At 38.8% G+C, this 27,783-nt stretch overlaps 1 protein-coding gene across 1 annotated transcript in view; it reads right to left on the bottom strand.

Moving 5' to 3' along the window:
* Positions 1-27,783, bottom strand: part of RANBP9 (RAN binding protein 9) — an 89,782-nt gene that overhangs the window by 3,142 nt on the left and 58,857 nt on the right. The window contains exons 6-13 of the mRNA XM_060308063.2: positions 19,467-19,651; positions 16,849-16,961; positions 15,413-15,521; positions 13,724-13,914; positions 12,274-12,418; positions 8,885-9,006; positions 7,067-7,218; positions 1,097-1,208 (exon numbers count right to left, since the gene is read on the bottom strand). Of these exons, the coding sequence (XP_060164046.1) occupies positions 1,097-1,208; positions 7,067-7,218; positions 8,885-9,006; positions 12,274-12,418; positions 13,724-13,914; positions 15,413-15,521; positions 16,849-16,961; positions 19,467-19,651 (1,129 nt within the window). The remainder of the gene's footprint in view (positions 1-1,096; positions 1,209-7,066; positions 7,219-8,884; positions 9,007-12,273; positions 12,419-13,723; positions 13,915-15,412; positions 15,522-16,848; positions 16,962-19,466; positions 19,652-27,783) is intronic.

Below are 27,783 nucleotides of genomic sequence, written 5' to 3'. Positions count from 1 at the left end.
CAGCACAGAACAGACTTCTAAACTGGTAGTCCCCATTTTTCTTGAGGAATTACATTCTAAAAAGGTGAAAAATCGCTCTCATCTGAACTACCTCTGAGAAAAACTGCCCAGATATGAAAAGTTTTATGTGAACAATCAACCCTGTAGTTTATATATAAATGCACAAAATGTGCAGTTACTGAATTCACATAGAAAGTATTTGTTCAGGGGACTCCCTGGTGGCTCAGTGGTTAAGAATCCACCTGCCAATGCAGGGGACACGGGTTCGATCCCTGGTCCGGGAAGATCCCACATGCTGCGGAGCAACTAAGCCCGCACGCCACAACTACTGAGCCTGTGCTCTAGAGCCCGCAAGCCACAACTACTGAAGCCTGCGCGCCTAGAGGCCATGCTCTGCAACAAGAGAAGCCACTGCAGTGAGAAGCCCGCGCACCGCAACGAAGAGTAGCCCCTGCTCGCCACAACTAGAGAAAGCCCGCGTGCAGCAACGAAGACCCAACACAGCCAAGGATGAATAAAGATTAAAAAAAAAAATTGTCCTCTGTTTAAAAAAAAAAAAAAGTATTTGTTCAGTACATAAATACCACACTCCTACTTTGCAATGAGTTGCTCACAGGAATGGCAACCAACCAGGGGACAGCAAATCCCAGTTTCTCACTTCGTGCTCCCCCTGCCTAAGCCTGCTGTTCTCCCCTTCCCTCCCTTTTTTACTTGGTAAGGGCATGTAGTTAAATATGCTGAACTTCAATGAGAATGTCACGTGTCTCCAAGGGTTGATGCTGACAGCACTCACTCGAGCCCCGTGGGAGCTGTGACACAGGTGGCTCGGGCCAGATATGCTTATGTACACGTTCACACAAAAACTTCTGTCTTCCAGAATCACAAGATGCACCCCAATATACCTGTTTTTACTCCATTTGAATCTATTTAATCTGGGATTGAGATACCAGAGGAAGTTTTCTATACTTTAAGGTAATTTTAATTTTCTAAATGTAGAAAACATTTCCCTTATGATTTTACCAAAACATAAATGCCAGCACAAATACCATCTCAAATACCCCAGAGACTAGCTAAAGTGCTTTCTGGCTTCACTTACCTAATATTGCACTGTTAAGAGCTGAGCACACAGGTTCTCTCTGAATTGGGTCAAGTTGATTTCCAACTGGGCTGTTCCAAGGATCTGAATAGGCTAGTAAACTGAATGCATCCTGTTGAAAACAGCAATTTGGTTTTTAATTCAAACAGTTCAGCGACTGCTCACCATGATTACACGTTGAGAGAAAGGTAAAAATATGGCTTTAAGGCACTAGACTAACACAAGCCCATTTACCCCATGACTAGGAGGCTATGTATTTTTTAACAATTAGATTATGCAGCAAAGCCTAATTTGTTTTCATTTTTCTTGTAAACAGCCATTTTCATCATCTACCCCTTATCCCTACAACACATGCAGAACAGAATAGAATAAAAATGGAAAAAACTTAATTCCTGTGGAATGGGCTATATTACTGGTTAAAGTAAAGAGAAAGAGAAAACATTTATGACCACTAATATGAATTTGACATTAAAAGGTTAGGACCAGCCCATGTATTTTTTTAAACACACGTGGGAACTGGGCGTATCTCACTGGACGTCATCTTCTCAAACTCAGTAATCAACAAAATTAAACTGGCTCCGCTTCAGGAACATTCAGTAGTTCCAGCCATCCTCAAGCTGCCCCTCCTGAAGTAACTGACACACAGTCTTCTTTTCAGACGATGGCTCTGTCTTCCTGTCATCTTTCTGTGGGAAGCACATAACTACAGTGGTTTCAGACATTGGCTTCAAGTTAAGCTGCATCACCAGAGTGGCCTTTGGCAAGAACAACCTTCCTAAGTATCAGTATCATCATTTGTATAATGGGGATTATAAAAGGTCCTATTTCACAGAGTTTATGAGGACTAACTGAGCTAAACAAAATTAGTAATGTCAGCTCACTCTTTCAGTAAAAGATATATTATCGTTTTGCCAGAAGCCAATGCCCTAATCCAGAGTAACATTATGATACAGATACAGATACAGGTAGACACAGCACACCTTCCCAGTTCAGACGGCACGTGGAAAGGCGCTGGGGAAACCAAACCAGTGAATTCAGTAGCGCGACACTCAAACTGCTGCTCGTTCAAACGTGGAAGACAAATTCCTAAAGAATAGCACCTCCCAACGTGAAGCTGCTCCGGCACCCCTCTAGCCATCTTATTAGTGGGGTGAGGCTTCCTGGTCAAGCCTGCTCTTGCCCTTTCTTATCTGAATTGGCCTCTACGTTGTGATGACTGGAGAAGAACTGCCCGTAAAGCAGAGCTGTGCGGCCTGAGGCTACAGACAGGGATACACGGGGCACCTCCACTGTCCTACACTGCTGAGTATCTCATTCACATGAGACTTCTGGCCACAGTTATTAATGAAAGTTCTTTGAAGAACTTACACTAGTTGGAATCCCCTGCAGCTACTCACAGGTGCTAGTAGATACAAGGAGAAGAAAAAAAACTTCATATACCTGCTGATTGCAAGATCTGCTTCTTAACAGTATTTAAGATATTTTATGCATCTCACAGAGCTACTAGATTCTACTTCTGGTTCCCCCCAATCCAAATTTATTGATGGAGAAAGATTGATATCCTGTGAAGCTAACTCTAATCACGCTATTTCTAAAGACTGAGCTTTGCTCAAGACTTAATTCACCCCACAACCATCTAATGAGGTACCATCCCTATAGCGCACATGAATTTTAAAAGACAGACTAAAGAATCTGTCCAAGGAATAACTGCTACATCACTATTTTAAGCACAGAACTATCCTCTTGCGTCTACATCCTGACATGCTACCAAAAAGGTGAAATGCTGTAGTCCCAAAAGTCAAATCAAGACCATTCTGTCAAATACACCTTCTAGCATTTAAAACAAAATTCACAGAAAAAGATAATGATGGTAGTAATTTACTGTGCGCTAATGTTGTGTGAGGCAATGTTTCAAGCGCTAATGTGTATCATCTCATTTAATCCTCACAATAACCTTAGGAGGTGGTTACTACTATGCCCATCTTAGACGCGAACTGAGGCAGTGAGAGATTACCACCACACGGTACTGTACTTCTTTTAGTAGGATACAGTTTCTTTCTTTTAATTACCAATCTAAATATTAAGAGGAAAAAAGTCTAAAATTTTGCCCCCATATTTTCAGTATAGCTGAACAAATATTTATTGGACACAGACGGGGACCACCAGGACCTCATCACTGCTTCGAGGACTCACAGTCCCGTGGGGAAGGCAGACATGTAAGTGATGTACCGTGTATTGCTTATTAACAGAGTGCACTGTGTCACGAGAAGCAATCACAGATACAGGCTCAAGCTACATGGAAACTGAGGCTGGAAAGAAGAAAAGGCATGGCTGGAACCATGGGTAAGGGCTTAGATCCTAAAACACCCTAAAAATCACACTAAAAAGCTTCCATTTTTTCCAATAAGGCAACAGAGTTTTACATAACGGAGTGATATGAATTAGACTTGATTTTAGATGGATCACACAACACTATGAAGCACAGCTTGCAAGTAGAGTGAAGCTTTAAGCAAGAAAACTGAAAAAACCCTTAAAAAAAACACAACCGGTTTATGCCATCAAGTTCCCAGGAGTAAATATCTAGAACTTCATCTTTCTTTACAAGGGGAATGAAATCAGCAAAGCAACCTTACTGTTTTAAATTCTGCTGTAAGACTAATTGGTGAGAGTAACCAAAGAAATGCAAATAAGCAATTTTGAGATACATGTTAAACCCACTAAAGTAGAATTAAGGTATCAGTGCCACCGGCACATCCCTTTATTACTGCTGCTAAGTTGGTAGACGTTTCTGGAAAGCAACGCAGCAACACGTAGCAAGAGCCACAATAATTGTATCCTTTGACTCAATAATTCTATTTCTAGGACTTTATTCCAGTGGAATAATTTTAAGGAAGAAACAAAGATACATGTATAAAGGTGTTCAAAGCATTTTTTAAAAGGCAAATAGAAAATCTAAAAATAGAGCAATGCTTAAATAAACTGATATAGCAACACACTAGAATATCATGTAGCCATTTAAAAATAATTGTCAGTAACGCATAGAAACTGGAAATACATTTTTTATGATAATAAGAACAATACAAATAGGATAACTACACTTACCAACCAGATAAAATATATGCCCATGCGATTGAAGGCACAAAACTGAAAATACCTGTTAAATATCATGGTATTATGGGTTACTTTTTATTTTAGAAAAAACATTACCTCAGTGGGAAAATTTCTGACAAAGTGTGACATTTAGGTAGGATTCTCAAACTGTACTTACACTTGGCTTAAACTCTGTAGCAGTTTCTAAACAGGGTGCATCTAAAGTTACTAGATTGAGAGCTACCTGCAGCTGGGGCTGCTCGCTCTAACCTGACTCTCCCGGCCCTCCAGCAGGTGCCCTGCTGCTCTGCGCAAGCGCAGTAAACAGCTGTTGAACAATTCAGGTGGCTCTCCCGGGAGCCACTGGCAGATTCAGGCAGGTAAGCAACAAAAACAAAGACAACAGGAAAACAGGAAAGGAAAACCAAGAAAGTCAGAAAAAGGTCAAGAGAACCACGGCTGCAGCAGGCCGCCCAGCCCGTGTTTAGCACAGGTGGGCTACCCCAAGGTCTGCGGTGCGCCTGCTACTCCGCGACTGAGGGGAAGCACAACACGCGTGTACATTACGGCAACTTCGGTAAGTCTCAAGCCGGCCTTAACCAAATCCTGTCTCTCTACACATGTATGCATGCTTCAGAAGTCTGTGCAAATTCAAACAAAACTAAAGATAAAAACACCCATTTCAACCACCCATGACCTGAAGTGAAGAATAAAAGAAAACAGTAATTTCTAAACCACCTCAAGCAGGGCAAAAAAAAAAAGTTCTCTTTGTGTTACCCTCAATCCTCCAGCATTGTTCTTTAGGTGCTTAGAAGCTGGATCAGCCACCCATCTTATCTCTTACCTGGATCAAGATAAGTTTGGGGAATGGGAGAGAAGCAGCTCAGAATGTTAAGACAATCTCTTGAAGTAGGTGGCATTTGCTCAGAAGTCATAGGTACAAAATCAAAGCCATCCACATTCTTTAGATGATGAATCACATCTTCACTTAATTCAATATATAATCAAGGAGTATCTTTGAGGACAGGCCATGTAATGCCACTTCCTGTGCTTCACGCAAATTAGAATCAAAGAATAAGCAATGGAGTGAAATTTTCAAAGGGACTACATAAAATCATACTCCATCAGCATAAAGTATTAACAAGAAAACAGAGTCAGATGACCCAGTGTAAAAAAGCCTATGATTTCTTTTTTAAAAACATTTCACATCCCCAAGTATCTCCTAAAACATCAGTTCTCAAAGCACGATCCAGGAACAACTGGGTTGAAGACCCTTTCAGGGTCTCTTGTGAGGGCAAAACTATTTTCATAGTAATACTAAGATATTACTTGCTCGTTTCTCACTCTCATTCTTTCAAAACTATACAGTGGGGTTTCCCAGAGGCTAACAGACTGAATACAGAAGCAGGTATGAGAATCCAGCTTATCATTTACTAAACCTAGCATTAAAGAGATTTACAAAAATGTAAAGCAGGGCCACTCTTCTATTTTTGTTTGTTTATTTTAGGAAGATAAAATAACACTTATGAAAAATAACAATGACTTATTTTAAAATGAATTAATAATTTTAGTATTAATTTCTAGTAGAGTAAAATCAATAAATATAACTTATACAAACAAGAGCCCTTTGGGAATCTTTAATAGTTTTTAAAGTGTTTAGATACCAAAAAGGTTGAGAACCACTGCCCTAAAACAACCCCAGTACCTAGTAAAGAAGTTTCCCAAATGGATAGCTTTGGATATGTGAAATAATAATAAAGCCTGAGAAGTTTCTTAGCACTGTTGATATCAGAAAAGATTCTCAAAGTTGTATAATGATGAAAATTCCCAGTCTGGAAAAATCAAGTTATGCATGCCTTTTTATCTGGAGGTGTATATACGTGGCTTCTTAACCCATCCTAGACTAGACAGGTGCTCTACTGAGGCTACAGTGCATGCAGCTGGGATGGGTTTCTTTTGGGGGGACTGATTTTATGCCATATTTAGCACTACTACGTGTTGCTCGCTGGCCCTCTCTCAGTTTAGGTCAGGAAGGGATGGCAGGAGTCTTGAGTCTCGCCCTCTCCTATACCCAAGCATCAGTGTAAAGGCCTACGTGCATCTCCCCTTCGTTTTTTGGGCTTATTTCAAAACATTCAGGAGAAGATATTTGTAACAAACCAACTTTGAGCCCAACCTTGTGCAGGACAAACAAAAAACTACAATGGCTAGGTTCATGTTTCACAGGTGTACAGGGCTGGTGGGACTTCTATGAACATGAAAAAAACCTCATCTCTACCACTAACTGCAATGCTGACTTAAGGTAGGCAAAACTCCATCTTTAACTGCTACACAGAACTGTGGCTAACTTAATGAACTGTTTCCATTTTCTCCATCTCACTATATCCAGCGCAGACATCAATCCAGAAGAGACTTGAAGACGTGTTTTATCTCTTCCCTGTGAAAGATGACCCAACCCTTCACCAATCTCAAAAGAAAAGCCACACGTTATACATTCAATTTGCTGCGACCCTGAACAATCTCTACTAAAGTAAAAATATCTCAAATTTATAGTTTTATCAGCACACCCACATTTCTCCTAATAACTCTGCCAATTTTATAGCCGAGAAAACTAAGAAAGCAAGTTGACAAGGGGCACACAACACTGGTAAGTGGCAGAACTGAGATTTAATCTGTATGTTGTACAGAAGTCCAGCGCCTGTCCAGTAGAGCCGGGCTGCCGAACCCTGCCGTGTGTCCGCACCCTCAGCCGGGCTGGAAGCCAGGGAGGGGCGCGCGTCCAAGTTCGCAACAGGAATTCCAGTGTTGCTCAATGTGTTACAAAACTACATTTTAGTTCCTTTGACACATTTATAAGTTTTCAAGGAAAAACAAACTTACCTTCAACATTTTTTTATTTGCTGTGTTCTTGCCACACTCTCTCCTCAGCTGCTCACTCATCGCTTGTAGCTCTCTTCCGAAGTGAATCATTCTTTCTATGGCGGCTTGACTTCCTCCACACAGCTGGCGTCTTAACTGGCTTGAATCAACTTCTGTAAGCAAAACAAACAGGTATTTTACTACCTTACATCTGGAGTACAATGGAGAAATGAACATAAACTGCTTACAACATTTTGGACGTTTCATTTAGTAATTACTTCCTAATATTTTACCTAAATATGCAGATTTTTAATTTAATGTGGAACTTTGTAGCTAAAAGGTATACTTTATCTAGGCCTCAAGAGTCTAGGATCCAATACCCAGCTTTCAGCTGAAAGTCAGGTGACAAACCTTTCAGTGTTAGCATGTACATATGTCTCAGGGAAAATTTTATGAAAGGTTAATAATAAGCACGATTTTCTAAAACTACAGCAACATGAAAAAAAGAAAAAGAAAAAAGTAGTGCTTCTCAGGCTACTTTAACTGACAAAGAACAGAGATAGAAGGTAAGAAAGGCTAAATGACTCCAATAAAAACACAGAAGACACCACATACTAATCAAAAGGGTTAATTATACTACTTTTAGAAAAATACTACTTTTAGGAAAAAATTTTACAGTGTATATCTTGACTGACAATAATCACTGATCAATAACAAACAGTATAAGTCACTAATAACAACATCATAAATCACTAATGATAATGATAATAGTTACTGTTTACGAAGCACTTACTTTGTGCTATTAGCTTTTTACAGATCAGCTATGAGGCAGTTATTATTATACCCATTTTACAGATGAAGAAACTGAGGCAAAGAGCTCCTAAGTAATTTGTCCAAGGTTACACAGCTAGTAAGTGGCAGTTGCAGAATTCAAATCCAGGTGATCCGGCTCTAGAGCTCCTGCTCTTAATCACTATGCTCAAATGACTCTTGGAATGTTGAGGTTGCTTGCTGATACCTGATAGAGTGAAGCTAGGCTGCCTTTTCAATCATACTCCTTGCTTGAAAGAGTGAATTATGCATTGGACACACAATCCTCAACAACAAGGTGGTTGTGTAATAAGTTTGCATTTATAAAGTAGTTTCTAGCAATCTGAATCAATACCTTTAATCTCAAAATACTAAGAAATCTAACGTTCTGACAAATCAGAATGTATAAGCTTCAATAATTTTCACTCTCCGATTGATGGGAAAGTTTGCTGATGGTTGAACTTTTCGGTACAATTTACTGCACAAGTTGTCAACAAAGTAAACTTATGTGTGCGAACGTATCTGTCAGCCACATGTTCTGAGGGGGCAGGAGCCAGGGGGTGTCAAATGCAGGCGCCTACTATCTGCCAGGCGCTGGGCTGCGCAGAGTCACATATATTCACATTGAATGAATTTAAGAAAGTTTGATTAGAACTTATAAAATCATCTCTACCCATTTGGCCTTTATTGGCTATACTGAAATAGGTATAAAAACTTTTCATATCTCCAACCTTAGCTGTCCTAAAGGATATTTAACACTAATAAGTTAGTACTCCTACATTAATGAAAGCACTACAGTTGCGCAGAAACAGTTCAGCAAAGAAGATACTAAAAAATTAAACTCTACCCTCTCTGGCAACCCCCTCTCACAAGGAATTTTACGAGAAGTGATACGTATCGCTGTAAAAGCCAGTGGCACACACATCTTCAAATTTGATCTGTGCTCATCAGCTGTGAATCAGCACAAGTAAAAACATAACCTTGTAGTCATCATTTTTTATTAAAAATGTAAGAAATATCACTGCAGACCCATTTCGGTGTCACAATCTTCCATTTCGTGGTCATGTTTAGAGCTACCATTTAGGAAACCATTGGATGAAGTTTCTCCAACTCCATTGGAGTAGTGATCTGTTTCCATGTCTACATCATTACTGAAAATGAAAAAACAAACCTAATTTTAGAAATAGCATACTTGCAGCTTAGTTTAAAATAAATTACTACTCAACTACAGAGCCTACGTATAAACTGACTTCACAACGCAACAGCAATCTGGAATAAAGGTATTTAGTTACATCCTGAATGTATTCAAAGCCCAATCTGTAGCTGACCTTTAACAACTCTGTACTCCTGGAGATAAAGTACGTGGACTAAAATGTAGTGGTTTGATGACTTCCGATCAATATGGAGAAATCATTTTTCAGCACGTATTTCCCACTATTTTTCAAACTCAGATCTGCTCTCCATTCTTTGTTAATCAACTCCTGCCCCAGAATCCCTGGCCCTCACCCCAGCATGCACTTGCAGCGTGTAAGGGAAACCCTCCCTCTCAAACTACTCCTGGAACCCACCTCTCTTCAGCTCTTTCCCCACCCTCATACTCGACTCGCTTCTAGACTATCTTTTTTCACTAACAGCCTTGATGTTTTGGCATTTGTCCTCACTACTCAAAAATATACTCTTTCTCAATGGCAAGTAATAACCTGCAAAACTACTCAGTCTCATCCCTTCATACCTTCCCAGCGCCCAACACTATTTTTCTCTCACAGGCTTTCTTATTGGTGAAGATTCTCAAGTATTTTTGCTGCATCTTAATTTTTAAAAGACTGCTCTGGAGATACTTAGGGCATTGCCAATTCTCACCTACGTCACGCTGCCTGAACGAATAGCATGTGCCGACAGTTCCATGCTGAGCTCGTCAATATTTGCCCTTCAGATCCTTCCACACCCCAAGCAACAATATCTAACCATCCAAATTTCTCCTATGAAGATCTAGGTTATGATTATACAGCTCAAAAGGAAACGTTTGATGAAAATTTAGAGAATATTTAAATAAAAATGATCTTTTCTCATTAAAAAGGCAATGTTTGTAGGAAAAAAAGAACATCGAATGCAGATAAGCAAAAAGCACCTTACAGCTTGGGTGCGTGGGCGCGCGTGGGTGCATACATACTTCTATCCGTAAGACCTATCAGGGTAAAAAGGCCCATAGAGATCTAGGAAGAAGAGGGCCATGGCCCCAGGACATTCCTGTCAGTCAGAAAAGCTTGTTTCGTATCCTGATGAAATTTGAGAATTGATAAGAAAAATCAAACTTTGAAAATAATGTTTAATTTAAGGGAAATCCTTAAGATCGTAGCTTTTAGTGATCTTATTAATATACTAAAGTGCATTTTTCATAATCCAATATAATATTTGAGAGGGATACTTTCATTCAACACACATTTAAGAGCCTCTGGGCCATGCTCTGTGTTAGGTGCTAAGGATTTAATGAAACAGCCCCTGCCCTCCAGGAGTGAACAGCCTAGAAAAAGCTAATAAAGTTATTATAGTACAGAGACTCAGTTCTGTGATGAAAGCTCCACAAGGAGTGACACAACATTTGGCGGGGATATAAATCAAAGAAAACATCCTGGAAGAGGTAACATCTGAAGTTGAGTTTTACAGCTTGAACAGAAGTTAAGATGGGGGAGAAGAAGGAGGGCGGGGAGAAGAGCATTTCTGATGGGGGGTAATGGAGAAGGCACAAGTCTAGAAGTCAGACATCCCAGGAAGTAGTCACAGCTCTGCAACTTACTAGTTACTAATTATGGACCTTAAAAAAAAAAAAGTCATTTACTTCTCTGGTACTCAGCTCTACATCTGTAAAATGGTTTTCACAGTTAATACCATCTTTGCCTACTTCACAATACCGTTGGTAAGGAAAGCCATTACCAACTAGAAAGTAACTGTTACTGCTTAACAGTTTAAGACAGTTTAAAAGCTTACTTTCTTCTATACTGCACACAAAAGAGGATGCTGTGTCATCAACCCCTTCCGTTAAGCTTGCTTCCCTCCACTCAGGTAATAATAGGTCTCTTTAGCAACTTCCTGCCATGAAGATAGTATTTAAGAGAAAAACTCACGAAGAAACTGCAATCCTACCCTCAAACTATGGTAGAACCCTCTAACAATGATAAAGTACTAATATACTATAAAGTACAATGATGTACTAAAGGCTTAATCTTTTAAATTTCCATACAAAATTTTCAGAATATTCTAATCTTATATTTTCTAGTTATGTCATCTCTACTGACTACCCTGACCTCCTCTGCAAGAGAGTCTGTTTTCCTACTGTTCTTCTCATACCATTTTTGTGGACTTCATTATCACTTGTACCACACAATACCATTACTTCAGTACATTTTTGTCATTTGTGACAGATAACCTGGAAATTCTGATTAATCTCCAAATTTGTGAAAACAGATTTTTACACATACTTCTTTCTCCAGAGTCATATTTCCATTAAGAGTCATGGTAAACATTAGGTTCTCTCTCCTTCAATGGGAGAATTTTGCACTGATAAACATTCCCCCAAAACGCAGTGTGACCAATCAATTCACGTTCTAAGACCAAACCAACATCAAATTGATAAAATCCATAAGAACTTGCTGTCACACACTAGCATTCAATTCAAATGAAACCTTCAGGTTTCATGAATAGTAAACCTGAGTATGTCATAGTATGCTGAGAGAGACATCTCTTCTCTCAAAGCTCTTCGAGTGGAGACCATGCCCAGCAGTGTCTGACACCCAACAGGTTCTCAATACTCTCCTCGCACTGTATATTTTTACTAAATGACTTAACCGTCTGTTATACGCAAGCTACTTAAAGATAGGTTCTCATCAACAAATATTTTTTGTAAAGTTAGTTATTTGGAACTCAGGAAACACTTCACACACTTACACCAAAAAAACCACACACAAAGAAAAAAAATAGTTGTAACTGTATCAAATGTTAACTGCAGAGGTTAAATATACTAATGGAAACATAACAAGTGGCATGTACGTAACCACCTGTACGGGTCTGCGGTGGCAGGAAGATGAAATGCAGAACCATAACAAGTGGCATGTACGTAACCACCTGTACGGGTCTGCGGTGGCAGGAAGATGAAATGCAGAACCTGGATGTGTCCCTATCACCCCACTAGAGGGAAGAGTGACGTAGAGGAAGGGGAAGGAACAGAAGGATGAGCCTCCATGAACTCTAGGAGAACAGAAAGCTTTGGAGAACTTACTCCCCACCCCTTTAACCTCTGGGGGCTTGGGAACTCTCAGAGCCCCACTATGGACCATCTAACTCAATTTCTCCAAATTATTAAAAATGATGACATCTATAATTAAGGTTGCTTATAGTAACACAAAAGCTAGGGATATCGTTACCTGGTGAAGTTGTTAACTTGCTGTGACCTTGACATGTTTATACTGTTCAGTTCTGGTACATTCAAACTGGACGACTGGTGTTTACTATGGCAGTATGACTGATGTGCTTTATTTGATATTACACCATTACTACAACTTTCAAAACCTGGGAAAAAAGAAAGAGAAACTTTATAAAAATAGAAACAAACACATAAGGTTGTAACAGATGTACCATATTCTGATCATGTATTTAAGACTTTTATAATGCAGGAAAGTCAATGGACTACTTAAATAGAAAACAAATGGATAACTTCTTTGAAAGAACATAAGGTTACTTAATTGTGAGCTGTCATCTCCTCCTGTATTTATTGAAGGCTTAATTATAGGTCTCATTTAATCCTCACAACCCCCCAGCCCCCGCCCATGAAGCCCAGTTATCATAACCCCATTTTACATATGAATACACCGAGGCTAAGAATCTGTCCAAGCCTGACGTGACACATGGTGTCAGGGGGTGGTGACTAAGGACACAAACATGAGAATCACGCACACTGTGCAGGATGGTGATGTAAACAGGCTGAGAGGCAGCAACGTAGAAAGGTATATGCTGAGTGAGAAAACGCAAAGGTGTTGCTCTACTCTTTGAAAGGACAGGAAACAGTATTTGATTTCTGCTTTAGAACGTTAAATGTACAGAGGAAACATAATACCTTGGGAAAAACAGAATTAAAGAGACAAGCAAAGAAAAAGGACTGAGAAGGATCAGAAATAAACCTGCAGAAGTGATGTCATAAAAGCCAAGAAAGGAGAGAATTTTAATTAAGAGAACACCAAAGGCCTTGGTGAGTCCAGAAAAGGATAGGAGGAAATGAACGGGCAGAGCTGACTCCTGCTGGCAGCTTGGCTGGGAAAGAGTGAGCAAGAGGCAGCCGGGCTACGTGGCTGGGTATGGTGATCGGTGGCTCCAGACACCACAGCCACGTCACCGCCTTTACAGTTATCCTTTCCTAAAACACACAATTACCTTCTCATGACCAAATATCTCCGCTTTAATTTCTAGAGACAACTTGAATGTTGCCCTTCATTTATGGAGATCTGTTAATAAACTGTTTTTAGAAACAGCTCATCTTTAAGTCACTTCCTGGTACTAAAAACACGTGAATCTGACCCACCCACAATTTTTCCTCCAGAACATCTTGAGATCAAGTATACAAATGTGGAGATCGTCATTTATGGAGATCTGTTAATAACCTGTTCTTAGAAACAGCTCATCTTTAAGTCACTTCCTGGTACTAAAAACACATGAATCTGACCCACCCACAATTTTTCCTCCAGAACATCTTGAGATCAAGTATACAAATGTACCAAACGCCTAGCAGAAATGTCTAGATTTTTGAAAAAATTTTATTTTGGTTCAAAACCACGAAGAAGGGTAAAAATTTTAAGATAACGTCATAAGACTGAACCTCACCAGAAAAATGTGCAGCACTTCCTTTGCCTGATGCTAAACTGTGGACACTCATTCCGTGGCTGGGGCTCATACTTGGACTACTAAAAGGTCGAGGACTCACAGGGTAACTGTCTTGAGATTTTGGACTTCGGCCTCCCAAACATCGTACTTCACTATCTGTACCATTCACCATTTCTATAAACTGACGCACTCTAAAAAGAGAAAACAAAAATTTACTTACATGATCTTCAAATTACTGTTTGTTTATTTAATAGCAACAGATTTCTGAAAGGAAATATTTTAAGAACTTGTATTTTTATCAGTAAATGTGGGCTTTAGATAGTATGCTAAAAACACTAAACATGGTTCCATATACTGTACTGCTTAGAATCAATTTAAAATTTTCCAGAAAAATGAGAGTATAATGCAAAAGACATTTTATCGCCTTTAATCAAGATTTACTAAGAAAATGAAAATCTATCTGTAGCTATAATAAACAAACCAAAATGGACCTCATTTTTTTTAGCTAAAATAATCAAAATAATATTTGCACTTGGAAGCAAACCAAACAGTACATAAGAACATCATGTACCTTTTTTTTAACATCTTTATTGGAGTATAATTGCTTTATAAACATGTACTTTTATATACATACTTACCTACATACAAAATAAGAGCCTAAGTCCCCAAGTTTCCTCATCCCTCTTAACCAAAACAGGCCACATTTAAACTTTGATTCTAAAGCAAGACAATTTTGACACTGGGCTTAGAATTTCTGGTGCTTAAAGTTTAAATCTTAAACCTAATAACACCTGAATTTTAAAATAACGAAGATTCATACGACCAATTAAAAAATGCCAAGTTAGGGTGGCTATTATTTATGAAAAAAACAAAAACAAAAAAAGAAACAGAAAACAAGTGTTGGTGAGGATGTGGAGAAACTGGAACTCTTGTGCACTGTTGGTGGGAATGTAAAACAGTGCAGGGCTACGGAACTGTGAGGACTAATTTTCAAAAAATTAAACACAAAATTATCATATGGTCAACAATTCCCCTTCTGACTGTATATGCAAAAGAAGTGAAAGCAGGGACTCTAACATATATTTGTACACCCGTTATGCTAAGTGAGACAAAGCAGTTACCAAGGACAAATATTTTATGATTCTATTTATATGAGGTATTTAGAGCAGTCAAATTCAAATTTATAGAGACAGAAAGTAGAACGGTGGTTGCCAGGAGCTGGGGGGAGAGAGAGGAATGGGGAGGCAGTGTTTAATGCGTACCAAGTTTCAGTCTCGGATAATGAAAAAAGTTCTAGAAAGGGATGGTTGAAAAACAATGTGAATGTACCAGAAACAATGTAAATACCAGAAAACTGTACATGCAAAAATTGCAAATTTTATGTATATTTTTACCACAGTTTTTTAAAATGCCCCAAACTTACTATAAGGCACTTTACAGGAGGAAAAATAGACATCCATCTTCTAAGTCAGACTTTCACATTCTTAGACACAGGACAGAATGACAGAGTGCAAACACGAAGCAACAGCTGCCTTCTGCCCACAGTCCTCGACACAGAAGCACATTCTATAACCTGTCACTTAAAGGGGCTACATTACAAAATTATATCCAAATATCTGAAAGTATGAAAATAATTTTGATTATATAATACACACATGTATCATTAATATAACATTTTATTAAACTCACTTTAATGTGAAAAGGAGATTGGGATTTCTTTCAAGTAAACTTGGGTATAACTGTTGTGTTGTTTCAATGGCTTCTCCCATTCTTCCTGCTAACACCAATTTCTGAATTCCTATTTAGAAAAAGAAAGCAAAAGATAAATTTTTTTTAAAAAGAATAGAAACAGAAACTTAGTGGATCCTCAAAAAAAATTTAGTAAAAAATCTTTAAATAAATTATCATGATTACTTTCCACTTCTTTTTCTAACTCAGTTTCTACTTCAACGAAAATTTTCAGACAAATTAAAAAATTAGAAAAACAAGTACTTTATTAAACTACTAAAAAACCCCACAAACTCGCATACAAGTAGCATAGGAAAAATACCTGTTGAGCAATACTGATGTACTAAACACTAAAATGAAAAAGATGGGTACGTTATGGCATACACTGTGGTGATGATTTCATGGATATATACTTATCTCCAAACTCAGCCAGGTGTATATGCTAAGTATGTACAGTTTTTAACATGTCAACCATACCTCAATAAAAGTGGTTTTTTTTTTAAAAAAAAGACCATAGGAAACATTAAAGAAATAATATTCCAAGTGTCTTATCAAATACTATAACCTTTTGCACCCAGTACTAAACGAATGCTAGCCTTTGAGTAAGACCTGAATCCAATAGCTACTCAGTGAGCAGTCCCTGTGGGTTAGATGATGGGGATACGAAGAGTAAGCGGTCACCTCCTGCTTGCCAGAGCTTACAACGCCGTGAGAAAGACAGGCAAGCATACGATTAGCTACAACGCAGTGTCATCAGTGCTATCACAGCAGTCTGACCTATAAAAAATTTGTTTTCATCCATCATGATCTTACCCGTAATGTCTTGTTTTTATCCCTATACTTTCATCAAGCCATGCCCTCCCTGATGGCCTAACCGCACCAATCTTTGGATGGCTACTGTGAACCAGCTGTTATGCTGACCTGCCCTGGTCAGAACAGACTCCACAGCTCTGGCCACAAGCACCAGGACCTAAGCCATAAATACTTAAGATCAATACTATCTTAAATTTAGACAGCAATTTAAATGCAAAGATACTTAAATTTATTTTACATGTTATCTCCACTAACATCTAATCGTGGACTACTTTACCAATTTAAAAAAACACTGTTTAGTAAATGTTTACTTCCTGAAAGCTCAAGAAAACGTATTTTAAGAAAAAATGGCAAATATTTTTACAAAAATTTCTCCAAAATTGTATCTTTCTACATCCAGAATGCTAATAAGTGAATTTTTAATGTAATCTTCAAAAATGTCAATAAAAATAAATTTCAGAGGCATAATTTCAAGTTAATATATTTGAAAAAATTTTAATTTAAAAAATAAAATTTCTAAAAATCAATGTAACCAAACCTATAATCTGAAAACAAGTGTTAGCCATGCACCACAGGGTCCTTACTTTGTCTATTCTTAATGGAAGCTAATTCTTCTAGAACGGTCTGGTCTGTAGATCTGGCAAAGGCCTCTGCTGTGGCACAGTACCCATGGTGGACTAAATAAGATGAAACCATTCTTAAAATAAAAAGAAGAAACACACATCTTTTAGTCAAGAGAATACATGCTTCATACTACAATTTATATAAACAAGGACTACTCTGATATCACAAGACCAACCTATGCCGTTGGAACAATTAAGGCTTTAAGTACCTCAACTTTAAAATAAGTTAAAAAAGATCATTTTGTCTTATTCATGTAATATTTCCAAAAAGATAACTGCAAATGCTGAGGTGAGACTACTCTCCCTAGAAATAAGTATTACCAGAGAATCAAGGACATTAAATGACTTTGACTCTTGGTACTCCATTATCCCCAGGTCCTTTCCTATTATTTCCCATCCTTATTCAATCGTACTAACCATAATTTCTATTTTACCTTTATCATATGAATTATCCTAGCAAAGTGCTGCCATTTTGTAAAATAAAACAATTTTAAAACAACAGATTAACTCTTTGTGTTCTGTAGTTGAACCATTTTCTTTATCCATCAGTTACATAAGATGGGATCACAAGGTGTGAACACAAAAAATACTAAGGTGAACCCAGAGAGAGAATCTTCCAGAACAAAGTCTATGAGGGTGATAATATTAATCAATGAGGAGTCAGCCTTCTAATCTAAATCAGTTAGTATGGTCGTGCACAGGACATTAATTCCTCAAATATGATTTACATGTAAGTGACACTGCCAAAGGGAAAGTTTCTTTTTTTAAAAAGCTACCAAGTGGTGTTGGCATTTACATCTAACCACAAAACCTTAGAAAAACTGTTGACTACACGATATTAACTCGAATACCCAATATCTCTCTAAACACCCAACTTTTAAACCTGCCTCCATCCAGCACAACTAAGGGGTCCATGAGAAAATGGTGTGAAGCAGTGGTTCAGGAAAAGGGGACTGAGGTGGCAGAGGGGAAGATCTCTAAGAACCAGATGTTTTTCATTTTATTTCATCTAATTATTCAAATTAATTTAAGAGGGTAGGGGAGAACCTCTTAAAATGGACTTCCCAGGAGGTCATGGTGAGTATCAATTTTCTGAAGCATGGGGTGGGGGGGGTGCCCTCACTGAACCCTGGCTATAGGATTAAGATAAACAATGCTTCCTCTACAACTATCCTGCCATGTTGCTCAGTGGTAACCATTTTCAAAGCATTAAGAGATGTGACCCCCAGAGAGCAGTCTATCCTAGCTCCAACTCTAACTCATGACAACTATGGGATTCTGAGTCAGTTTCACTATTCTTTCAACTGTGCAAGACAAAATACTAGTGTTGAGGCTCTGATAACAGCTCTAGGGAAAAAGCTTGTTTTCAGAATCATCATCATGTCCAAAATTATCTCCTCAAAAAAATATGCAAAGTTTTATTAGATTTGTAAATTTAAGACTGTTCAAAGCAATTATAGAGACATTTAAGATGAACTGTGTCAAGCTGATGGTATCTTTAATTTTCTCAGGTTAGATTACAGTAGGGAGAATGACAATTTAAACTTACTGGTATTTATTTTAAAGTCTACACTATTTCAAGTTCTAAGAGCTACTATTCAGTACTACTGACATTCATGTGTCATGGCTAGCCTTTCAAGCAAAGGCACAGTCTAAAAAGTTGACTGTCACAGGAGTTACATTTTCCTGCTGACTTCCATATTGGAATTCTACCTTTTCATAAAAGGCTGCCTAAAAAAACAAGTTGAAAATTTTGGGTAAAAAATGAGTTGAGATAAGCAGTACTTTTATTGACACCCACTGTTTGCTCTGCTGCTGCCCATCCTCTACCACTGTTACTACTAACTCCTAAATATTTAACCCGCATTGAGGCATCTTAACCCCATACTCACTGTTCCTTGGTCTTTATTCCCTTTAGCTCCTCTTAAATGTCTAATTACAGAACACACAATAAGTAAATGGAGTTTTAAAAATTCCTTAAGCTGGAGGCTTTTAGTCAGGAAAAAAAAAAGGGATCCTAGTAAACAAAAATAGTTGATATTATTCTTATATAGCAACCCATTCACTGGAAAAATTTAGCCAAATCCTGAAACATGAAATGTACACATCAAGTCTGTATTCCAGTATGTAAATTACACCATTATTCTGATGCTTATTCTTACTGAGCAATAATTTATTCTTCATAAATATTTACATTACTGCTGAACAACACAGCCAAGTTCATGTCCAAATACCACAATGCTGAATTATACAATCTAGATTATCTTTCTGAATTTATCTTTTGCATTGGCACTATTAATAGTTGAATCATGTAACCTATGGAAACCGTTAAATCCGTTACTAAGGATAGCAAATGAATTAACCTAAGAGATCTAGTGTCACTTTATTTCTTCCAGCAAATTAATAAATCAGACTAAAATACAAATTTGGTATGTGTGTCACCAAATCAAACATTAAAATCATTAGGATATATATTAAGAGATTTAAAAGCTTCAATAAATAGTCTTTCCTACCAAAAGGATGAGATGTTTTATAAAAAATGTACTTCTGAATATGTCAATACACACTTCTTCACTTACTTTTGTATCATGGTCTGCCACTCTCCTTCTCGATCTCCAACAGGAAACCGGTCTATCTGTGCCTGTATTTTGGTTCTCCACTCTCGCATGTAATCTTCTATATCAAACACGAAAGGATGCTGCCCAAAATTAGCATCGACGACTTCTCCTGGTGTCTGGAGCCCCACAGTAGGATATAAATTGGGCTGTAAGACAAACACATTTTACTAAACATCTATCCCTTTTATGTTAAAAACATATTCTTTCAAATGCTACAGAACTACAAATTTACTTCATGAATATTTTAAAATCTCAATCAAAAACTAGTAGAGGAAGACTACAGCAAATCATCTAAAATACATTATATGCTGGATGAAAACTATCACTTCCTGTAATCTAATCATCAAAAAAAATTCGCAGCAACCTAAGCTACTTATTTATTCAGAGACCATGTGGCATTATACTTCTAATAAATGAAGACACCATTCTTGCTCTTAAGAATATGTCATATAATAGCTGTAGAGACTCAAGTATAACGCAGGTTTACCCTTCTATGTATGATATAAGCGATGCATTTCTAGAAACTGCACGTGAAGCTAGTTACTATGAAAGTACATCCTAACTGGGCACGTACTATTCTATAATTTCACTTATCTGTACATCTGGGATGCTTTTATTAAGGGATCGTGATAAGAACTTAATTATAAGCAAAACAGTGCCATTAAGAATAGAGATTCTTTACGTAAAAATAAAACGCGCACATTTCAAGAAAAGGAAAGGATGGATTTAAATATTCAGATTCATGAAGAAATACATTTACTCCAAGATATACTCCAAGATTTCAAGGTAAAACAATCAAGTTTAATAGCTTCAAAAATTTTGTACAAAAATACAGGAGTCCTTCTTTTGGCTCTATCCCTAGTTGTTACATCTAAACGGAGAATAAGTTACTGAATGTCTACTAAACGGTCAGGTTTAATCATAATTATCCTGTTAAATCATTATTATTATTATTTGCATTATAAAGATACAGAAACTGAGGATTAGGGGTAAATTAACTTGCTCACAGTTGTTCTACACTATGGCAGAGGTGGGATTAGAACACAGGTTTATTTAACACCAAATCTTAAGTTCAATTTTTCTTTCTGTAACTCCAAATCCTACTTCATCTTCAGTCTCTGTATTCATGCCTTATCTCTTTGCTTTAATGGTTATCACAAGTATTTTCAGTACAAAATTAGGTAAAGATTGAGTATAATTCGTGTGTACATATAAGGTGCTTAGACAGATTTCACTGCAAAAAGCTAAGAGGGTGTTTTTTTTTTTTTTTTAAAGAGGGTGTTTTTAAAATCAGCTGACCAACCAAGCAACCAAAACCAGAAACAGAAGGAGTACTGTGTCAAAATATTGAGAAATATATTCACACTGGATTAGGGAAATAAATGGTAACACAATGCACACAAAGATACTGAACAAACGTACTGATTCTTAACAATCAACAAAACTTGCAAGTTAATAGAATTTTAAGCCGAAGACAAGTGAGATACTTATTACAACCTTCTCATTTCATCAATGAGAAAACTGAGACCTAAAGAGCTTAAGGGGTGTCTCCAAAAGCACACAGCTTGTTAATGACACACATAAAGGAAAAAACTCATGGCTCTCTACTCGTAGCACAGTATTCTTTTCATGAAACCCCATTACAAAATTGTGACATACTTTAAAACAAAAATATATAAAGCCAAAGACTCTTATGTCAAGAAAACTAGACTTTATAGAAAACAATCTGCCACACATATAAGCATCAATGTTCCAAATACTTAAAAAATATTCTCACAATATAGGAAGACAAAGATTACTAGTTCAAAAAAATTTAATTGGCAATAGGCAATTTGAAGAAATATAAGATGATAAAAATATGAAGAGACATAGTGAACTTTTTAAAATGCAAATTAAAACAAACAGATGTTTTTGCACAGCAGATTAAGATTTTAAAGACTGAGAATAATACCCAGTGCTGATGAACGTTGGGAAAATAAGCCCTCTCATCCACTGTACATACCAATGTGAACCCACAGAACCTTTTAAGAAAGAAATTCAGCAAAATCTATTAAAACTGACAAGGCAATTTCACTTGTAAGAAATTAATCCCACAGAAAAACAAACATGTGCAAATATATATGTCCCACAGCATGATTTGTAATAGCAAATAAAAAATTAAAAAGAATGTCTATTCACAGGTGGTATTATATACCACAATCACTGAAGCTCAGACCCCACTAACTACAAGATTTACCATTATTTTATGTCTAAGCAAAAACACTGCCCATTAAACTCTGACAGGCCATGGATTCTAAGATGCACCCCATATCATAAATGTTAAAATATGCAAAAATGTACATCTTCAAATTGCGGTAGTACATCACAGTAAGATATTATAAAAACAAGCAAAAAGAAGAGTTAAAAATGTGTATACTGACACAGAAAGAGGCCCAAGATACATTCCTAAATGAAGAACGCAAGCTATAGAACAGTGCCTCAGCTATGACCCCATCTTCTTCCATCCTACATTCAATTATGGAGATACTGGCTAACGTAAGTTTAAAACAGATCTAGAAGGGTATACACTCAACACAATCATTGTATCTACAGAGTCTGGGATTATAAGGAACTCCTCTGTTATACATTCCTGTATTTATAAACATTTACCATTTGACTAACACTCTATATTACCTTCTGTAATCAGAAAGTGATAAAAAACTAAAAATGACAAAGTCAGTTTAAGCTCAATGAAAAGTAACTAACTGTACCTTTTATTCCACTTACTCAACCTTAAAACTTGAGGGAGAGATTAAGGACACAGCCCTTAACTGACTAAACTACAAATTTTTAAAAATATAATAGACTTCTAAATTGCTAAATTATAGATTTCTAAAAGCACAGTACAACAATGCAATGGGTCTTAGTATAGTCACAGAGCTGTGCAGCCATCGCCATCTAATTTTACAACATTTGCATCACTCCGAAAAAACCTCCATACCTATTAGCAGTCCCTCTCTGCAGACCACCAGTTCCTAACCACTGCCAACCACGGATCTACTTTCTGACTCCACAGATCTGCCTATTCTGGATATTTCATATCAGTGTAATTATACAATAGGTGGTCTTTTCTGTCCGGCTTCTTTCACTTCGCATAATGTTTTCAAGGTGCATCCACGCTGTAGCATCTATCTAGAGTATGGATATATGTAAAACAATGTTTTCAGGGAAACTGATTTTAAATTAAAAAAAAAAAGCACTCCTGTCTATGTAGAATTAGAAGTGAGAATAATTTAAGTTTCTATGAAAAGAACAGAAAAATACATAGGTCTCATTTCTATCAACCCATGAAAGATGAAGACAGCTACTAAAAATGCTATTCAAAAGCTAAGTATACACAATAAAATTATATCCTCAATATCATAGTTTTGTTCTTTTATATATAAAAGATTTTTTTCTAAAGAAAATTGAAGCAAATAATGCTTTCTATAAAAGGTAGATTTCAAATCAGGCCAAGGAACTAGAAAGCAGCATCATGTTAAACGTGAATAGCTTTTATAACAAAAGAATTTATCTAATCCCAACTGAATTAGTCAGCTTATACATGGACATTTCTCAAACTGGTGAGGTGAGCTGGGGAAGAAAGATCATTTTGAAAAACATCTAAGGTTTTCTGAGATGTAAAGCACCCTATGTTCCGTAATAGGTACACTTTTTTTCTGTGAACATACTCTCCACTGGGATTGAATGCTACAACTGGCTAGTGAAGGATCACAGGTACACAACATAGAAACACTTGTTTGGTGGTGCCTTTAAGAGAAAGACTAACTTCTTCTTTCCTTTTTAAGTAGAAGAATGATATGTTACATGTGGAAGTCCCAGATCTCACAGTCATAAAAAAACAAAAGAGCTCTCAGAACCACTGTATCTTAAAAGAAAACTTACAACTACCACCATAACCACCACTTTACCCACTGCTACAGAGCTGAGTAACAACCTTGGTTAATCACAGACAAGGCAAAAAGTAGAACTGGCGATTCTAAAGCAGGACAAAAAATAATCAGAAGGCAACACAAAAATAGTCAACATGTCGGGCTTCCCTGGTGGCGGAGTGGTTGAGAGTCCGCCTGCCGATGCAGGGGACACGGGTTCGTGCCCCGGTCCGGGAAGATCCCACATGCCGTGGAGAGGCTGGGCCCGTGAGCCATGGCCACTGAGCCTGTGCGTCCGGAGCCTGTGCTCCACAAGCGGAGAGGCCACAACAGTGAGTGGCCCGCGTACCGCCAAAAAAAAAAAAAAAAAAAAAGTCAACATGTCTACAACTAGCTAAGCCTTTTTCAAATGATCCCCACTAGCTATCAGTGAGGAACAAAACCTGCTAACTGACAAGTTGGTTTTACTTGCTCAGTGCCACAAAAAGAGGGGGAAGAAAGGAAAAGCAAACCAGCTACGTAGGCCCTTTAACGCAGCGGTGCCCAACCTTTCTGGCACCAGGGACTGGTTTTGTGGAAGACAATTTTTTCACAGACTGGAGGGGGGCGGGGATCAGGCGGTAATGCAAGCGATGGGGAGAGGTGGGGAGCGACATGTGGAAATCCCAGATCTCACAGTCATAAAAAAAAAAGGGCAGTGACAGGGAGCAGTGGGGAGTGACAGGGAGAGATGGGGAGTGACGGGGAGTGATGGCAAGTGACGGGGAGTGGTGGGGAGTGATGGGGAGCGGTGGGGAGCAGTGGGGAGTGACGGGGAGCGGTGGGGAGTGACGGGGAGTGGTGGGGAGCGATGGGGAGCAGTGGGGAGCGATGCGGAGTGACGGGGAGCGGTGGGGAGCAGTGGGGAGTGACGGGGAGCAGTGGGGAGTGACGGGGAGCGATGGGGAGTGACTGTGAGTGACGGGGAGTGGTGGGGAGCGATGGGGAGTGACGGGGAGCGGTGGGGAGCGATGGGGAGTGATGGGGAGCGGTGGGGAGTGATGGGGAGCAGTGGGGAGTGACGGGGAGCGGTGGGGAGCAGTGGGGAGTGACGGGGAGCAGTGGGGAGCGATGGGGAGTGACGGGGAGCGATGGGGAGAGCTGGGGAGTGACAGGGAGCGATGGTTAGCGACAGGGAGCGGTGGGGAGGGACGGGGAGCGGTGGGGAGCAGTGGGGAGTGACGGGGAGCGATGGAGAGTGACGGGGAGCGATGGAGAGTGACGGGGAGTGATGGGGAGTGATGGGGAGCGGTAGGGAGCAATGGGGAGTGATGGGGAGCGATGGGGAGTGATGGGGAGCGGTGTGGAGTGATGAGGAGTGGTGGGGAGCAACGGGGAGCGGTGGGCAACGGCAGATGAAGCTTCACCGATCGCCCGCCGCTCACCTCCTGCTGTGCGGCCCGGTTCCCAACAGGCCACGGCCCGCCACCAGTCCGCAGCCCAGGGTTTGGGGATCCCTGCTTTAACCAACTCCATTCGGAATGGAGCCTTAGCAAAACCCCTGCAACAACACTGAGCCACATGAACCTGCCTACCTGCGCCCACACCTACACCCCGCCCCTCCACCACAGCCGCTCTTCTCTAAAGCCTCCTCTTTCCACTTAACACACTGGATCACTTCCCTTGTCCAGTCGAGGGTACGATCATTGCTACTTTTCCTCTCTGTATACAACATCAACTGTGTTTCTCGCTACTGAATCGTTCTCATCATCAAACACCCTGCTGAATCTAACAAAAAATCTCCTACTGTTCCCCATTCTACCACCAGCTACCACATCCCACTTCTTTACTCCTTACTGTGGTCAAAATCCTCCAAAGCTATCCATAATCTATAATAGCTTCTCTCTTCCGATTCTCTCTTAAACCTGTCCCAGTCAGGACTTCTCCGTCACTCTGCTGAAACTCTCTCGACAAGGTCACCAGTGACCTCCACTCTGCTAAACCCACTGATCAACAGCCCTGTCTTATGTGGTATGTTGCAGTGGCATTTGGCACAGTTAATTTCTCCTTCCTTCTGGATATATTTTCTTTAGTTGGCTTTTTGAGGACACCCAGCTCTTAGTCTTCCTCCTACCTCTCTGATCTCTGCTCCTCACTTTCCTGGTGCGGGTTCCTTCTCTTCTCCCCAGTATGGCACGCCCCAGAACTCAGTCCTTGCTCCATTTCTCTACAAGCACATACTCCCTTGTTGACTTCAAACAGTCTCATGACTTTAAATTTAAACACTGAAATGCCAGTGACTCCCAAATTTTCATCTCCAGCCCAGATCACTCTCTTGAATTCCAGGCTTGTATAGCCAACTGCATGCTTGACAAGTCCACTTAACTTATCCAAAATGAACTCCAGATTCCCCCCCTCAAAAAAGTGCTCCAGCTAAAACACAGCCTTCTCCATATCAGTAAGTGGCATCTCCGTTCTTTCAACTCTTCAGGCCAAAAATCTTGAAGTCAAATCCTCTTTCTTACATTTTCACATCCAATCCATCAGAAAATTCTCTTGGCTCTCAGATTTCTAAAAAAATCTTATTTATTTATCAATCATTTAACTCTTTAATCCATTTGGAACCTACTGTAGTATACAGACAAAATCCTAACACTATATATTTTTTCAAAAAGATAAACACTTCTTCCATCACTGCTTATCAAATAACACCTCTTGATGAGCAATTCTGATCTGTAAGACTCCATATTTTCCCTTGCTTGTTTTCTATTATAACTTGGATTTCTTCTGGTTTTTCTAGGATTTTTCTTCAGGAAGATTAATAACCTATAGATAGGGTGTCTATTCTCTGCCTTTGAGTCTCCTGTCATCTCTCTCAAAACATTTCTAGAGCTGGAATATATCTTATAATCACTGGCACCTTACGTCTGTTCCGGCAGCTGTCATGAGGCAGCAGTGGTCACCACCTGCATAGGTGTGAATTTGCTGAAGGATGAGCTCACCAAAAACTCTTGAGTCTTGACTGTTTTTCCTGGTCAAACAGCTGGATAAATGCAATTCCTAAGACATTTTAGTCAACAAGCCACTATGGACCAACTGAGAAAGGACTGTCAGAGTCCTTGTTGTGTCAGAAAACCTTTAGTTAATACCTTCTGGTCACATGAAAAAAGTGAGCATATGAAACCCTGTACAATGCGGTCAGGAGCTTGGAAGAAAGTGCCAGAGATATAATGGAGAACTCTTAAGAAATGTTCTTAATGGCAGAGAAGACAATATCATGTAGAAAACCACAGACATTAACTCTGAACAAGTGTTTTAAAAGGTTGGACTATGAACATGAAGAAGTTTGGGGAAAACTTTAATCAATTTATATCGTTTACTGTAACATTTTTAGGTGTGTAATGTGATACTGATTAAAAAGTTAAATACCTGAAGAGATCATTCAGTGAATATAAAATATAAATTCTAAATGATATGAAAGCACTTTATCATAGTTTATTAGTTTGTTCGTTTCCACCACCACCACCACGCTGCCCTTAGGGCTACGTATGACGCATGTTACACTGATAGAGCCTTAGATTTGGGGCATAAGGTATGTAGAATCAAACTGCTTCTTACATCTCTAGTGATGCTGAGTCACCATCATCTCCCGCCTGAATTTCTGCAATAGCCCTTCACATGTCGGCTTGCTTCTACCCTTCCTCCCCCTGCAGTCTATTTTTCATCCCAGTATACCATAATAACTAACACTCTGCAGTGTCTTTGTATTTCATTCAGAGTAAATGCCCAAGCTCTTACAATGTCCCTCAAGGTCTAGATGATCTCCTCATCCTCCCTGTCATCATATCTGACTCACCTCCTACTTTCATGTCTCTCTACCTCCCTTCATGCTATTCTTCAAACATGCCAGATGTGCTACTGCCTTAGTACCATTCCCCTAACTATTCCCTCTTCCTGGAACATTCTTGTTCTCTGTATCCGTTTAGTTAACTCCCTCACTTCCTCAAAAGTCTCTGCTCAAGAATTACCTTGAACAAAGGTGAGCAAATTATACCACGTGTGTTCTGTCTTTGGTACTCCCAAGCTCTACTGTTTCTTTTTCTTTAAAAAGTATTTAAATCCTTTAAAAATATTTTTAATGCATTATTTATTCTCTAAGTTGCTCAGCCTGAATACTCCAAGGGGACAGAGCTCTTTATCTGCTTTGTTGAACAGTGTAGCCCAGGCACAGAACCTGCAGCACAGCGGCACTCAACATACACTGAATTAGTGAATGACTAGAAGTGTTGCACAGCCACTTACTAAAAAGTCCAGCAATACCAGAGACATATTTCGAATGAATCCACAGTGACACCAAAAAGTGTATTTTAAATAATCATTTCCCATTG

This window comes from Globicephala melas, chromosome 11, assembly GCF_963455315.2.
Source record: "Globicephala melas chromosome 11, mGloMel1.2, whole genome shotgun sequence".
NCBI classification, from domain to species: Eukaryota; Metazoa; Chordata; class Mammalia; order Artiodactyla; family Delphinidae; genus Globicephala; species Globicephala melas.
The sequence above is the reverse complement of the archived record's forward strand: the minus strand, read 5'-3'. Positions and strand labels throughout refer to the sequence as shown.